The 18,496-nt window shown below is 32.1% G+C and overlaps 1 protein-coding gene across 3 annotated transcripts in view; it reads left to right on the top strand.

The window, feature by feature from the left end:
• The window catches only part of LOC149790225 (uncharacterized), a 190,991-nt gene that overhangs the window by 156,032 nt on the left and 16,463 nt on the right, over window positions 1-18,496 (top strand). For all 3 annotated transcript variants that reach the window (XM_089972247.1, XM_089972246.1, XM_089972248.1), the window contains 5 exons: window positions 8,931-9,078; window positions 10,017-10,179; window positions 10,817-10,931; window positions 17,456-17,603; window positions 17,968-18,127. In XM_089972247.1, the coding sequence (XP_089828373.1) occupies window positions 8,931-9,078; window positions 10,017-10,179; window positions 10,817-10,931; window positions 17,456-17,603; window positions 17,968-18,127 (734 nt within the window). The remainder of the gene's footprint in view (window positions 1-8,930; window positions 9,079-10,016; window positions 10,180-10,816; window positions 10,932-17,455; window positions 17,604-17,967; window positions 18,128-18,496) is intronic.

The following is an 18,496-nucleotide window of genomic DNA, read 5'->3' on the forward strand; positions in this document are numbered from 1 at the left end:
TGTATTTTAATAGGTAATAAATACATTACACTTGCATTACAATAGGTAATAAATACATTACACTTGTATTATGATAGGTAATAATTACATTCCACTTGTATTATAATAGGTAAAAATTACATTACACTTGTATTATAATAGGTAAAAATTACATTACACTTGTATTATAATAGGTAATAATTACATTACACTTGTAATATAATAGGCAATAATTACATTACACTTGTTATATTATAATAGGTAAAAATTATTTTACACTTGTACTATGATAGCTAATAATTACATTCCACTTGTATTATAATAGGAAATAATTACATTACACTTGTTATATTATAATAGGTAATAATTACATTACACATGTTGTATTATAATAGGCAATAATTACATTAAACTTGTATTATTACAGGTAAAAATTACATTACACTTGTATTACAATAGGTAATAAATACATTACACTTGTATTATAATAGGTAATAAATATATTATAATTGTATTATAATAGGTAATAATTACATTACACTTGTATTATAATAGGTGATAATTACATTACACTTGTATTATAATAGGTAATAATTACATTAAACTTGTATTATAATAGGTAATACTTACATTACACTTGTATTATAATAGCTAATAATTACATTACACTTGTATTATAATAGGTAATAATTACATTACACTTGTTTTATTATAATAGGTAATAATTACATTACACTTGTTGTATTATAATAGGTAAAAATTACATTACACTTGTATTATTATAAGTAAAAATTACATTACACTTGTATTACAATAGGTAATAAATACATTACACTTGTATTATAATAGGTAATAATTACATTACACTTGTATTATAATAGGTAATAATTACATTACACTTGTTCTATTATAATAGGTAATAATTACATTGCACTTGTTGTATTATAATAGGTAATAATTACATTACACTTGTTGTATTATAACAGGTAATAATTACATTACACTTGTATTATTATAGGTAAAAATTACATTAAACTTGTATTACAATAGGTAATAAATACATTACACTTGTATTATAATAGGTAAAAATTACATTACACTTGTTATATTATAATAGGTAATACTTACATTACACTCGTTCTATTATAAAAGGTAATAGTTACATTACACTTGTATTATAATAGGTAATACTTACATTACACTTGTATTATAATAGGTAATAATTACATTCCACTTGTTGTATTATAATAGGTAAAAATTACATTACACTTGTATCATAATAGGTAATAAATACATTACACTTGTTATATTATAATAGGTAATAATTACATTACACTTGTATTATAATAGGTAATAATTACATTACACTTGTATTATAATAGGTAATAATTCCATTACACTTGTTATATTATAATAGGTAATACTTACATTACACTTGTTCTATTATAATAGGTAGTAGTTACATTACACTTCTTGTATTATGATAGGTAATAATTACATTACACTTGTATTATAATAGGTAATAATTGCATTACACTTGTATTATAACAGGTAATAATTACATTCCACTTGTTGTATTATAATAGGTAAAAATTACATTGCACTTGTATCATAATAGGTAATAAATACATTACACTTGTCATATTATAATAGGTAATAATTACATTACACTTGTATTATAATAGGTAATAATTACATTACACTTGTATTATAATAGGTAATAATTACATTACACTTGTTATATTATAATAGGTAATACTTACATTACACTTGTTCTATTATAATAGGTAGTAGTTACATTACACTTGTTGTATTATAATAGGTAATAAATACATTACACTTGTTATATTATAATAGGTAATAATTACATTACACTTGTATTATAATAGGTAATAATTACATTACATTTGTATTATTATAGGTAAAAATTACATTACACTTGTGTTACAATAGGTAATAAATACATTCCACTTGTATTATAATAGGTAATAATTACATTACACTTGTATTATAATAGGTAATAATTACATTACACTTGTTGCATTATAATAGGTAATAATTACATTACACTTGTATTATAATAGGTAAAAAATACATTACACTTGTATTACAATAGGTAATAAATACATTACACTTGTATTATAATAGGTAATAATTACATTACACTTGTATTATAATAGGTAATACTTACATTACACTTGTTCTATTATAATAGGTAATAGTTACATTACACTTGTTGTATTATAATAGGTGATACTTACATTACACTTGTATTATAATCGGTAATAATTACATTCCACTCGTTGTATTATATTAGGTAAAGATTACATTACACTTGTTGTATTATAATAGGTAATACTTACATTACACTTGTATTATAATATGTAATAAATACATTACACTTGTTTATTATAATAAGTAATAATTACATAACACTTGTATTATAATAGGTAATAATTACATTCCACTCGTTGTATTATAATAGGTAAAAAGTACATTACACTTGTTGTATTATAATAGGTATTACTTACATTACACTTGTATTATAATAGGTAATAAATACATTACACTTGTATTATAATAGGTAATAATTACATTACACTTGTTATATTATAATAGGTAATACTTACATTACACTTGTAATATAATAGGTAATAAATATATTACACTTGTTGTATTATAATAAGCAATAATTACATTACACTTGTATTAAAATAGGCAAGAATTATATTACACTTGTTGTATTATAATAGGTAATAATTGCATTACACTTGTTGTATTATAATAGGTGACAATTACATAACAGTTGTATTTTAGTCGGTAATAATTATATTACACTTGTAATATAATAGGTGATAATTACATTACACTTGTTGTATTATAATAGGTAATAATTACATTAGACTTGTTGTATTATAATAGGTAATACTTACATTACACTTGTAATATGATAGGTAATAATTACATTACACCTGTTGTATTATAATAGGTCATAATTACATAACACTTGTATTATAGTAGGTAATAATTACATTACACTTGTATTATAATAGGTAATAATTACATTACACTTGTATTATAATAGGTAATATTACACTTGTTGTATTATAATAGGTAATAATTACATTACACTTGTTGTATTATAATAGGTAATAATTACATTACACTTTTTGTATTATGATAGATAATAATTACATTACACTTGTATTATAATAGGTAATAATTACATTACACTTGTTGTATTATAGTAGGTAATAATTACATTACACTTGTTGTATTATAATAGGTGATAATTACATTACATTGTTGTATTATAATAGGTAATAATTGCATTACACTTGCTGTATTATAATAGGTAATAATTGCATTAGACTTGTTGTATTATAATAGGTAATACTTACATTACACTTGTAATATGATAGGTAATAATTACATTACACCTGTTGTGTTATAATAGGTAATAATTACATAACACTTGTATTATAGTAGGTAATAATTACATTACACTTGTATTATAATAGGTAATAATTACATTACACTTGTATTATAATAGGTAATATTACACTTGTTGTATTATAATAGGTAATAATTACATTACACTTGTTGTGTTACAATAGGTAATAATTACATTACACTTGTTGTATTATGATAGATAATAATTACATTACACTTGTATTATAATAGATAATAATTACATTACACTTGTATTATAATAGGTAATAATTACATTACACTTGTTGTATTATAATAGGTGATAATTACATTACACTTGTTGTATTATAATAGGTAATAATTGCATTACACTTGTTGTATTATCATTGGTAGTAATTACATTACACTTGTATTATAATACGTAATAATTACATTACACTTGTATTATAATAGGTGATAATTACATTACACTTGTATTATAATAGGTAATAATTACATTACACTGGTTGTATTATAATAGGTAATAATTACATTACAATTGTTATATTATATAAGGTAATAAATACATTCAATTTTTGGTCGAATGCAAACCTGAAAATAGAACGAGGATAAAAACTAATCCATCTATCGTTGTTTTTAGGCAAGTGTTTTGGGTATTGGATTTATGTCAATTCCACTTACTTCTGACCTGCTCGAAAATGTCTAAGACGTCTGAGATAACTTAAACATGTGTATGATGACGAAAGTGCAAAATGTAGTATGTTTACCACTGTTGGAGGGATCTAAAATCTCACTGTATGCATTATCACAGTTATATGTATCAACTTAAATAAAGGAGTTAAACTCCATTCTATAGACTATGGTCAAGGTTTGTCCAAGGTAGTTTTCTCTGTGAAGAAGAACAAACATTTCTTCAATTATAATATTATAACTTGAAAAATGTCATGGTCCTATAAAGTTTTAGTTACCAAACCACCCTCCGATGACCTAACAACACTCCAAGAGCTATGCATGCATATGTGCGACTGAAGCTAACAAGAATAAATACTATGCAATCATGTTTTGTATCGAGTCGTATAAGGCGTTAAATAAATTTAAAAATATGCAATCATGTGACAAAGTAATGCGTAAAGTAGTTGCATGTGTAAGAAATAAACTTCGTCGAATGAGTGCCTTGCCATCGATACAAAGGTATAAAAAAAATACTTTTTCGTCGAAATATGTTCCTAGCCATTGATATAAGGGACAAATGCATATTGCAAGCATTGCATATTGAGTAAATTAACGAATCGTTCATGTTCGATACATATCTCATAGACATAAAAAAGAAACAAATTAGTTATTGTTATGACTCTTTGGTCTTACCATCAAGATTTGTGAAATTAAAAGTATAATTTATTTCCTTAGAAGAGAAAGTGAAAAATTAAAAAATACGTTACAGTATGGTAACGAAATCCTAAATAGTCCCAAATGCTCAATCACATGTCCAAACATACCGAGTAATCCAAATGAGCTTTAGTGGTATTTCGAATGAAGTTCAATGTATTGTGCTGATGTGCCAACATATCATAACAATATAACACAGAATGCCTTTAAATGAATTCACTGTAATTCTGAAATACTATTCAAAGAGAAAGTTCGAGCACTTTGTAATTCCAATGAATAATTGAATTAATAAATCCTCACAAGTGAACACAAATAAAGATCTTCCAAGACTGATGTTACTTGTTGGAAAAATCAATTCTCAAGTAAACATATGTTATATTAAAACTAACACGCAGTTCCTAAACCAGAAAGAGGGTCGGTTACTCATTTTTAAGCTCGTAAACAAGGTTAAATACTTTATAACTGGCCAGTCAAAAAATGGGTCAGTCTGCCTTTCCAAGAACTCACATGTTGAAGTCAAATCACATGATTTTTACTTGGACAAAAGTACTGGGTGCATTGTACTAACTTGAGTATGAATGACTTTACCAACTGTGTTAAAAGAATTATCTCAGCTTTAAACCTACGATTATAAAAAATAAACTGTTTTTAAAATGTTATTAAGTAAACGACGGATATAATACTGTAGATATACACCACATATTCGTGCAAGCTGTTTAATTATCAAAATAATGTCTTCGTCAGATACGTTGTGCTTTTAAGCGTGTGTGTGTGTGTGTGTGTGTGTGATTTGGATTTTTATCGTAGCTTTAGCAATTTTTCAGTCATATCGCTACGATGTTTGCAGTGTGGCAGTTTATAGTGATGTCTAGCACTGGGACATCATGCCGCAGACATGTATATGATGTCCCACACAGTCTCATTATCCTGACACCAGGCCGACCAGTCCTAACACTACCCTCTTAATGCTGAGCGTCAAGCGAGGCAGCTGATTGTAGTATTTATATGTCTTTGGTATGGCTCGGCCGAGATTCGAACCTGCGTTCTTCTGCATCCGAGGCGGACGCTCTAACCATTAGGTCACTGGAGTGGTCTTGCTTTTATGTTGTTCAAAACATTATTTGATTAATCAAATCCCTTTTAAATCCATACACATCTTCCTCATCTTTATAAGGTATACATATATAAATAAATATACACATTAATAACTTCATCCATGCCTATTTGTTTGTGATATAACAAATTATTGAATAGCTGTGAGTGCAATTTTAATCTTTTCGCACCGTCCTCTTATTAGTTTTTGCCCTTGTTGACATGTATAAGCATTTGCACTATAATTCAATATGTTTATACAATTTGACTCGTTCCATGCAAGCCACAAAATCCAATTTCTAATTATACAGAATCAATCATGTATAAATAATCTAAAGTTCTGTGAATGTTTCATTCAAGATAATATGGTATTTTATATGAAATATGACATTGGTCTCTAAGACCCAGCCCAAAATGTATCACAAAGTGACGTCTCAAAGACCCAGCCCAAAATGTATCACAATGTAACGTCTCAAAGACCCAGCCCAAAATGTATCACAAAGTGACGTCTGAAAGACCCAGCCCAAAATGTATTATAAAGTGACGTCTCAAAGACCCAGCCCAAAATGTATCACAAAGTTACGTCTCAAAGACCCAGCCCAAAATGTATCACAAAGTGACGTCTCAAAGACCCAGCCCAAAATGTATCACAAAGTGACGTCTCAAAGTCCCAGCCCAAAATGTATCACAAAGTGACGTCTCAAAGCCCCAGCCCAAAATGTATCACAAAGTGACGTCTCAAAGACCCAGCCCAAAATGTATCACAAAGTGACGTCTCAAAGACCCAGCCCAAAATGTATCACAAAGTGACGTCTCAAAGACCCAGCCCAAAATGTATCACAAAGTGACGTCTCAAAGACCCAGCCCAAAATGTATCACAAAGGGACGTCTCAAAGACCCAGCCCAAAATGTATCACAAAGTGACGTCTGAAAGACCCAGCCCAAATGTATTATAAAGTGACGTCTCAAAGACCCAGCCCAAAATGTATCACAAAGTTACGTCTCAAAGACCCAGCCCAAAATGTATCACAAAGTTACGTCTCAAAGTCCCAGCCCAAAATGTATCACAAAGTGACGTCTCAAAGCCCCAGCCCAAAATGTATCACAAAGTGACGTCTCAAAGCCCCAGCCCAAAATGTATCACAAAGTGACGTCTCAAAGCCCCAGCCCAAAATGTATCACAAAGTGACGTCTCAAAGACCCAGCCCAAAATGTATCACAAAGTGACGTCTCAAAGACCCAGCCCAAAATGTATCACAAAGTGACGTCTCGAAGACCCATCCCAAAATGTATCATAAAGTGACATCTCTAAGACCCAAGCCCAAAACGTATCACAAAGTGACGTCTCAAAGACCCATCCCAAAATGTATCACAAAGTGACGTCTCAAACACCCAGCCCAAAATGTATCACAAAGTGACGTCTCAAAGATCCAGCCCAAAATGTATCACAAAGTGACGTCTCAAAGACCCAGCCCAAAATGTATCACAAAGTGACGTCTCAAAGACCCATCCCAAAAGGTATCACAAAGTGACATCTCTAAGACCCAAGCCCAAAATGTATCACAAAGTGACGTCTCAAACACCCAGCTTAAAATGTATCACAAAGTTACGTCTCAAAGACCCAGCCCAAAATGTATCACAATGTGACGTCTCAAAGACCCAGCCCAAAATGTATCACAAAGTGACGTCTCAAAGACCCAGCCCAAAATGTATCACAAAGTGACGTCTCAAAGACCCAGCCCAAAATGTATCACAAAGTGACGTCTCAGAGCTAAATGAAGCAGAATCTCTTAAGTTTCGTTACGAATTCATGCGGTGATGATACAGAGATTTCTATTTTAAGCAATCTTCTATTAGATGAGCGAATTATTTTTGCGAACTTCATATTGAAGAATCTGATGTCCTGTATTCTCAGTAGTACAGAGGGGAAGGGAAGAAATATTGATTACCAATCTTGATATGAGTGATTCTGATTTAAAACAGATTTCCATTTAGTTTCCATTTGAATTTCATGACAATTTCATATATAATGTATAAAATGAATTTGAAATGCTGATCTGCTTCCTGATGCAATGCATATTTTCATGTATCGGAGATTTTAATTTTATAGTATTTGCAATAGTGTTTTTTATGTTCCTGGTTTTGTGTCACAAACTCTATGGAATTCTGCAAAGGTGCCATTGGTAATCAATTTTTATCAATTCGTTTTATACAAGGAACATGCCGTTTTCCTGAATTATATCATTAATAAAGGATAAACACTTTTCTCATCATGTGTTCAGAAAGAGTGTATTTTCATTTATCTTTATATATTTCGTTATTTCAGAGTGGTATTGAAAACAATTGTTCAAGAGTTGTGGTGGGATAATCTTCCGATTCCGACAATTCGAAAACATTTCTTTCCAAAAACGTTTTAAATCTCTATGAAAAGTTTTGGAGTCCTTGCTTTAAAAGAATAAAACAAAATATTATCCGCTCCAAATTCTTTTAATATGTTTATAAGAGTTAGTCTCTATGTTAAGTGTTTGAGTGGATCAATTAAATGTATTCCTCGTGATAACAAACACACTGACTGTGCGGCATCTTCAGTCCTCCATTTTGTAATGCATTGATTAGACTGGTCCTTTTAATTTCGTCACTTTTCCATTGCAAAAAAGAGCTAAAAAGACTGTTTAAATATTTCATATGATTTCCTTTGGAGGGTCAAAAAGTTACATAAAACAGTGAACAGTGCTCGAGTTTGACATGGTACAATCCGAACAACTATATGGACTTCAATGCTTCAAGAGATCGAGAGATGGAGAGACAGAGAGATTTTGAAGTGTATTTAACTAAATGTGCGCAGTAATATGAGTAGTACAATAATTTAGCTTGAGATAATGGTCTCGTTTGTTAATTAAAAAGAACAGGCCTCGGTATTAGTCTGTCATATTATTCGCAGAAAATTGGCTTCGTAACAAAGACTACAAGATATTGGTGCTGTAGAACATTTTGGCTCCCTCTGAAACAAAGTGTACATTTTTTTATTTATTTTTTTGCAGATATTTACATTGAAGGCGGTGGTGTACGGGCTCAGATCCTTATACACAATATTGGGTGTACAAATGGAGTAATTCACGTAATAAGCAATGTCTTATTCGTAAGTAACTTTACTGTCTGGCAGGCCGTACAGGGATTAGGTATGCTCAGGTACGTATTATTATCGTAGTTATTCCTCAATAGCCGTTTATCATGCCAAAGTACTAGTTAGGCTCTGCAAGAAATTAATGTTATAGGTGCAAGACATTAGTGTAATAGGTGCAAGACATTAGTGTAATAGGTGCAAGACATTAGTGTAATAGGTGCAAGTCATTAGTGTAATAGGTGCAAGACATTAGTGTAATAGGTGCAAGACATTAGTGTAATAGGTGCAAGTCATTAGTGTAATAGGTGCAAGACATTAGTGTAATAGGTGCAAGACATTAGTGTAATAGGTGCTGTTATTTGCAACAAAGGATGAAATAATAAAGTATGCTAACTTCCATTTGTTCTTTGGTCATTGACATAGTTCTGTATATATGTCCTTGGTCACTGACATTGGTCTTTATATGTCCTTTGGTCATTGACATCGGTCTATATATATATATATGCCCTCGGTCAATGACATTGGTCTTTGTATGTCATTTGGTCATTGACATCGGTCTATATATAAGACCTTGGTCAGACGACATTAGTTTTTATGTGCTTTTGGTTACTGACATTGGTCTTTATATGCCCTTTGGTCAATAATATCGTTCTCTAATTGTTTTGGTTCTCGACACTACTACTACTACTGATAATAACAATGTGGACTTTGTACATCGCCTAATCATTAGAAGCTCCGAGAGTTTTAAAATATCATATAACACATGCAAACATGTACAACGACACGATTACAAAAGCACGACCAAATTACAAAACAAAAACAAGCTAACATTAATTAAGGAAGTAAATAGTATTAAGTCTTTAAGTCTGTTTCTATGGTAGAAGTAGGTGTGTCTTTATGTGCGCTTTGTCCTTGACATTGGTCTTTATATGACCTAGAAACTTGACCTTTTGATGTTTTTAATACGAATCTGGTCACCATAACAACTTTGTTAATATTTTAGCAAGATGAAGGAGTTTATCAGCCAGTACCCGGATATCCAGCGTATACTGACCTATGAACCATTCAGTCCAATTACAGTCTTTCTTACTGCGGATACTGCCCTGTCTATGATAGCACCCGACACGTTAAAGAATCTGGAAATGAATAGTAATAGAATCTTTGATGTATGTATCATCGGAATTACCTCTTCTCTCTTCTCTTTCACTAAGACGAAGATCTGCATAATTAGATATGACATATTCAATATTAGGGAACGAATGACAGGGAAGGAAACGGAATTATGAGATGTCAGCTAGAAAGAAGGATGCTTTTTTTGAAGAGGCTTTTTGTACTGAAACACCAATTTAAGATACGTCTGCAAGTTTGTGGCCGTTACGACTTGAACGTTACATCTTCTCTATCTCATACTGTATTACAAAACATGTGACAGGGAATAAAAACCTCGTTTTGAATTTAATAACGTTTTATCTAGATGGATACTTTTAAGGGGCTGTATGTGCTAACTGATGTATGTACCAATGTTGGATCTGAAAATCTTTTGACATTAATTATTTCTACGTTTTACCTTTACTTTCTGATTAGGCGTCATAAGTATTTTGACACACACACACACACACACACACACACACACACACACATATATATATATATATATATATATATATATATATATATATATATATATATATATATATATATATATATATATATATATATATATATATATATATATATATATATATATATATATATATATACGACAAGATCAAGTTGAGCATTATATTAATTTGAATTGCACAGGCTGTCCGCGGAGCAATTGCGAAAAATGTGAAACTTGGGACCTCTCTCATCTATGGTTCAATTGAAGTAGGAACATATAGTGGACAGAAGCTCAACATCACCAAGACAGAAACAGGTAAAGAAAATACAGTCTTAATAAACACAACAGTAGCATTATCATGCAGTGCTATCGTTCATAACACTGGAATGACGCATGCAGGCTCATATCAATATCAATGTATATGCAGTCGCGTTAATCATAACATCAAAACGATCATCCAAATCAGTGTATATGCAGTGGCGTTAATCATGACATCAAAACGATCATCCATATCAGTGTATATGCAGTGGCGTTAATCATAACATCAAAACGATCATCCATATCAGTGTATATACAGTGGCGTTAATCATAACATAAAAACGATCATCCATATCAGTGTATATGCAGTGGCGTTAATCATAACACCGATGCAATCGTCCATATCAGTATCTCTGCAGTTTCGTCAAACATAACATAGTTACGATCATTCATATCAGTGTATATGCAGTGGCGTTAATCATAACACCGATGCAATCATACATATCAGTATCTCTGCAGTTTCGTCAAGCATAACATAGTTACGATCATTCATATCAGTGTATATGCAGTGTCATTAATCACAGCATCAATGCTATCATCCACGTCATATCAGTGTCTATGCTGTGACATTAATCGTGATTTCATAGCAACCATTCATATCAGTGTCTATGCTGTGACATTAATCATGACTTCATAGCGATCATCCATATCAGTGTCTATGCTGTGACATTAATCATGACTTCATAGCGATCTTCCATATCAGTGTATATGCTCTCCTATTAATCATAGCATCAATGCCATCATCCATATTAGTGTATATGCAGTGTTAATAATCATAGCATCAATGCTTACGTCCATATTAATGTATATGCAGTGTCGTTAATCATATCAACAGTACGATCATCCACATCAGTGTATATGCAGTCATTAATCATATCAACAGTACGATCATCCATATCAGTGTATATGCAGTGTCCTTAATCATAGCGTTAATGCTATCATCCTTATCAGAATCTATGCAGTGTAGTTAGTCATGACATGCATACTATAAGCCATATCAGTGTAACAGGTGTGGCATTACCATCAATATGCTAGTCCGTGACAGTGTATATGCTGTGGAATTAATGATAGCATCAATACACTAGTACACGACAGTGTCTATGCGGTGGAAATAATGATAGCATCAATATGCTAGTCCATGACAGTGTCTATGCTGTGGAATTAATGATAGCATCAATATGCTAGTCCATGACAGTGTATATGCTGTGGAATTAATGATAGCATCAATATGCTAGTCCATGACAGTGTCAATGCTGTGTGATTAATGATAGCATCAATAGCATCAATACGCTAGTACATGACAGTGTCTATGCGGTGGAAATAATGTTAGCATCAATATGCTAGTCCATGACAGTGTCTATGCTGTGGAATTGATGATAGCACCAATACGCTAGTCCTTGACAGTGTATATGCTGTGGAATTGATGATAGCATCAATACGCTAGTCCTTGACAGTGTATATGATGTGGAATTAATGATAGCATCAATATGCTAGTCCATGACTGTGTCTGTGATGTTTCGTTAATAATAGCATCAATGCTCTTATTTATATCAGTGAATATGACATGGCATTGGTCATATTATCAGTGCTCACATCATATCAATGTTTATGTAGTGTCGTTAATCATTGCATCATTGCTAGCATCTGCCTCAATGTCTATGCCGAGACTTTGATTACAGCAACAGTGATATCATCAATATCAGTGTCCATGATGTGACAATAATGCTAGTACCAATGCGATCATCCATATCGGTGTTTATGCCGTGTCGTTAATCACTGCATCAGTGCTATCATCTGTGTCTGTTTATATGCTGAGACATTGATCACAGCCACAGTGATATCATCCATATCAGTGTCTTGTTGTTGTTGTTGTTATGTGGTTTAACGCCATTTTTCAGCACACGATAGGCTATGCATGGCGGCCAGTATTATTGGTGGAGGAAGAACCCTGGAAAACCCCGGAAATAATCACCGACCCACGAGAAGCAACTGGCAAGCTTTCTCACATACCCACATTGGCTGAATCTGAGACTCGAATCCACGCAGACAGAGATGAGATGGTAGTGATCCGTAACGGAGAGAGCTTTAGACCACTCGGCCACTCGGGGCCCCCATATCAGTGTCTATGATGTGACAATAATAATAGTACCAATGCGATCATCCATATCAATGTATATGCAGTGTCATTAATCATTGCATCAATGCGATCATCCATTTGTGTCCATGCTGTGTCATTATCCATATCATAAATGCAATCAACCATATCAGTGTATATGTAAAGTCATTAATAACAGCATCGTGCGATCCTCCATGTCAGTGTCTATGCTTTGAGATTAAACATGTGATCAGTGCGATCATCCATGTCAGTGTCTTTGCTTTGAGATTAATCATATGAGCAATGCGATCATCCATGTCAGTGTGCACTGACTACAGCACCCATAGTCTTATCCATTAATCATATCATTGATGCAATTATCCATATTATTTTATATGCAGTGTCGTTAACGATAGCATCAAAGCGATCATCTATATCAGTGTATATGATGTGGCATTACTCATAGCATCAGTGCGATTAACCATGTTAGTATGTATGCCGCGGCGTTAAACGTAGGATCAGTGTGTTCGTCCATATCAGTGTCTATACCATGGCATACAAACTTTCTTCAATAATACTAATCTATATAGTAACATCAAGCATGCAGTTTATCATCCATTTATGTTACCATCACAGTGTAATTAAGCATGCACGCCATCTTCCATGACAGTGTCCTGATCAATGGCATAACTCATGCATGCCATCATCGATCTCAGTGCCCCATATGGCGACAATAAACGTTCTTGCTATCATACATATCAGAGGTATACATATGCAACGTGATACAAAGATATACTGCGAAACTATTGGTTCTATGTTACCAATTTTTGTGAATTTCTTAGATATACAAACCACAAATTTAATGACGCAACAAGCCATGATGTATGGAGAATAGTGAACCCATTATCGATTCCCTTAGGTACTACTGATGACCAACAAATACATCCCTTTATCGATTCCCTTAGGTACTACTGATGACCAACAAATACATCCCTTTATCGATTCCCTTAACTACTATTAATGACCAACAAATACATCCCTTTATCGATTCCCTTAGTTACTACTGATGACCAACAAATACATCCCTTTATCGATTCCCTTAACTACTATTAATGACCAACAAATACATCCCTTTATCGATTCCCTTAGGTACTATTAATGACCAACAAATACATCCCTTTATCGATTCCCTTAGGTACTATTGATGACCAACAAATACATCCCTTTATCGATTCCCTTAAGTACCAATGATGACCAACAAATACATCCCTTTATCGATTCCCTTAACTACTATTAATGACCAACAAATACATCCCTTTATCGATTCCCTTAGGTACTATTGATGACCAACAAATACATCCCTTTATCGATTTCCTTAACTACTATTGATGACCAACAAATACATCCCTTCATCGATTTCTTTAACTACCAATGATGACCAACAAATACATCCCTTTATCGATTCCCTTAACTACTATTAATGACCAACAAATACATCCTTTTATCGATTCCCTTAGGTACTATTGATGACCAACAAATACATCCCTTTATCGATTTCCTTAACTACTATTGATGACCAACAAATACATCCCTTTATCGATTCCCTTAGGTACTATTGATGACCAACAAATACATCTCTTTATCGATTCCCTTAACTACTATTAATGACCAACAAATACATCCCTTTATCGATTCCCTTAGGTACTACTGATGACCAACAAATACATCCCTTTATCGATTCCCTTAACTACTATTAATGACCAACAAATACATCCCTTTATCGATTCCCTTAGGTACTATTAATGACCAACAAATACATCCCTTTATCGATTCCCTTAGGTACTATTGATGACCAACAAATACATCCCTTTATCGATTTCCTTAACTACTATTGATGACCAACAAATACATCCCTTTATCGATTTCTTTAACTACCAATGATGACCAACAAATACATCCCTTTATCGATTCCCTTAACTGCTATTAATGACCAACAAATACATCCCTTTATCGATTCCTTTAGGTACTATTGATGACCAACAAATACATCCCTTTATCGATTTCCTTAACTACTATTGATGACCAACAAATACATCCCTTTATCGATTCCCTTAGGTACTACTGATGACCAACAAATACATCTCTTTATCGATTCCCTTAACTACTATTAATGACCAACAAATACATCCCTTTATCGATTCCCTTAGGTACTACTGATGACCAACAAATACATCCCTTTATCGATTCCCTTAACTACTATTAATGACCAACAAATACATCCCTTTATCGATTCCCTTAGGTACTATTGATGACCAACAAATACAATCCTTTATTGATTCCCTTAACTACTGTTGATGACCAACAAATACATAGATTTTTATGTAAAATTAAGTAAATGGTACGACTCTGTGATCTTAAACTAAGTAACAGAAATGAGCAAAAGCCAACTTAATTTTGTAAAATTCAACAAATAATTTATTTCCGTGAGTATAAAATGAAATTGTATAAAGAATGTACAGAATTGTGAATTAAATCATACACAATCCTAAATTTTGGATCACAAGTCCATATATATTAAGTTCCAATAAAATTCCAATGGTATTCCATTAATATTCCAATACTGAATGTATTTATATGCCTGTAGTCTCGAACGTGCTAATGTGCTAATGACCTGGATTGTGTCAATGTGCTAACAGTCTTTTGATGTGTCATAATAATATGATCCAAAATATCCTTGTCTGAATTCAGTATAATTCAGAATTAATATAGCAGTCCAAGAATAGTATTCAGCATACTGTAATTCCAGTGAATAATAATTTAAATAAATAATCCCACCCATATTTATAACTGAACACATCAATAAGACTGATTCTGCTTCAGGTCTTAAGGCACGAATAAGTATGTTTCAACGTAAACCATGTTATATAAAAGGTTAAGACACCATAATAGGGTCATTATGTAAGGCGACCTTCTCTCTAAAACATTCATAGTTGTCAACAAGATTAGGAATTTCCAAGTAAAATACCGATGTCTTAGACTCAGAATCAAAGAAACATGTTTGCCTCCAGATATAATGATCTAAAGGTATATTGTTTTAGTTTTAGAGAAATATTAGCTATTTATTATATTGTTTACAAAATAAATGTCACTGGTCAGGTACAGCAAGTACTTGATTTTGGACAAGGTGAATGAAGTACAAAATACATATGCATATAATATCTAATCATTAAGGAAAACTAATAAACAATACAAATTAAATGTAAATGACAGAATGTGTAATACACACTATTTTATGTAAAATAAGCAAATGTAATTGATGCCCAAAGTACGCATTATTTTATGAAAGAGTAAGTAATTTTAACTGATGGCCAACACATACACATTCCTTTATGGAATATTAAGATAACGTAAATGATGCCGAAAATATACATTATTACGTGTAAGACTAAAAAATGTGAATAATGGCCAAACATGTACAGTATGTCGTTTAGTTTAAATGATGCCGAAAATATACAGTGTTACGTGTAAGACTTAAAAATGTGAATAATGGCCACACGTGTACAGTATGTCGTTTAGTTTAAATGATGCCGATAATATACAGTATTACGTGTAATGCTAAGAAAGTGTAAAAGATGCCGAGAATATACATTTCTTTTAAGATTAATAAACTACAATATATAGCCAACAGACGCACATCATTTTATGTAATGTCAAGTAAGAGCAACTGATGTCCATTAAATACACGAATAAACAATTTTTATGTATATTTATATTTTTTGTAACTCCAGAATAAGAAAAATGTCATTTTAGTGTCGCGACACTCAAAAACGTTTGTCAACACGTCACATCGAAGTTAATTACATTCCGGCAGTACAATATGATGAGATATCACAAATCACAATAAGTCATCGCAGCCAATAGAATATCTCTCAGGTATTACATAATAAATTCACATCGAGGTTAATTACATCCCTTGCATTATAATATGATGAGATATCCCAAATCACAGTGTCATCACAGCCAATAGAATATCTCTCTCAGGTATTACGTAATAAATTCACATCGAAGTTGATTACATCTCGGCATTATAATATGATGAGATATCCCAAATCACAGTAAGTCATCTCAGCCAGTAGAATATCTCTCAGGTATTACGTAATAAATTCACATCGAAGTTAATTACATCCCGGCAGTACAATATGATGAGATATCCCGAATCACAGCAAGTCATCTCAGCCAATAGAATATCTCTCTCAGGTATTACGTAATAAATTCACATCGAAGTTAATTAATCCCGGCAGTACAATATGATGAGATATCCCAAATCACAGTAAGTCATCTCAGCCAGTAGAATATTTCTCTCAGGTATTATGTAATAAATTCATTCAAATGCTATTGTATTTTTTGCCTATCGTGTTTTCTTTAGGTTTGGTTGTCACAGGCACATTCATCGAAGCTAATGTTATAGTCAGAGACATCTGGTGTTCAAACGGTGTATTACACATTGTGGATAACCTGCTTCATGTACCCACCAGGAACATTGTGGATGAAATAGCACAAAGAACAGAACTCAGGTACGAAACATTGTGGACGAAATAGCCAAAATAATAGAACTTCAGTATGAAACATGGCATTTCCATTTTGTGTATTTTTTTTGTGTGTGTCAGCATTGTTAGAACATTACAGCTAAATTAATGTACTGCATTGTTATATTAGAACTTAGCATCATTTCATAGAACATTACCAGCAGTAAAGAACTGAAGTTTTAGAATCTTTTCATAGAATATTACCAGCAGGATAGAACTGAAGTTTGAGCTCATATGCTGTTTATGTAATTAATGAAGGTTGGCGGTTAGCTATTTAACGAATATACCTGAATAATATAATTATATATTATATATTGATTTCATTAATAAATCCAATATCATTTGATTCCAGCATTACATCCAGTCTTTTGAATAGCTTACCAGAGGTATTAGAGATTTTAAAGTCAGCGGGGCCGGATATTACATTCTTCGTTCCAAGTAACGAAGCCTTCACAGACTTGACCACAGAAAGCGCTGATGTACTGATAAAAAATGTATCCTTACTTATCACAGTGAGTGCGCTGCACGTGCAGCGAATGTACATATTAAATGTACTGATCATAGACAATGCAATATTTTATTTCCTGACTGAGTAATAGTATGTAGTGCATAATAATTGTTTGCATAAAGTATGTTATAGGCAAATTAGTAAATTCAATCTCCATTACATACATACATACATACATACATACATACATACATACATACATACATACGTTCATCCATCCATCCATCCATCTATACATACATACATCCATCCATCCATACATACATCCATCTATCCATCCATCCTTCCATCCATCCATCCATCCATCCATCCATCCATCCATCCATCCATACATACATACATACATACATACATACATACATACATACATACA

Source organism: Sinohyriopsis cumingii, chromosome 10 (genome assembly GCF_028554795.1).
Source record: "Sinohyriopsis cumingii isolate HCF-2022 chromosome 10, ASM2855479v2, whole genome shotgun sequence".
In the NCBI taxonomy this organism is placed as follows: Eukaryota; Metazoa; Mollusca; class Bivalvia; order Unionida; family Unionidae; genus Sinohyriopsis; species Sinohyriopsis cumingii.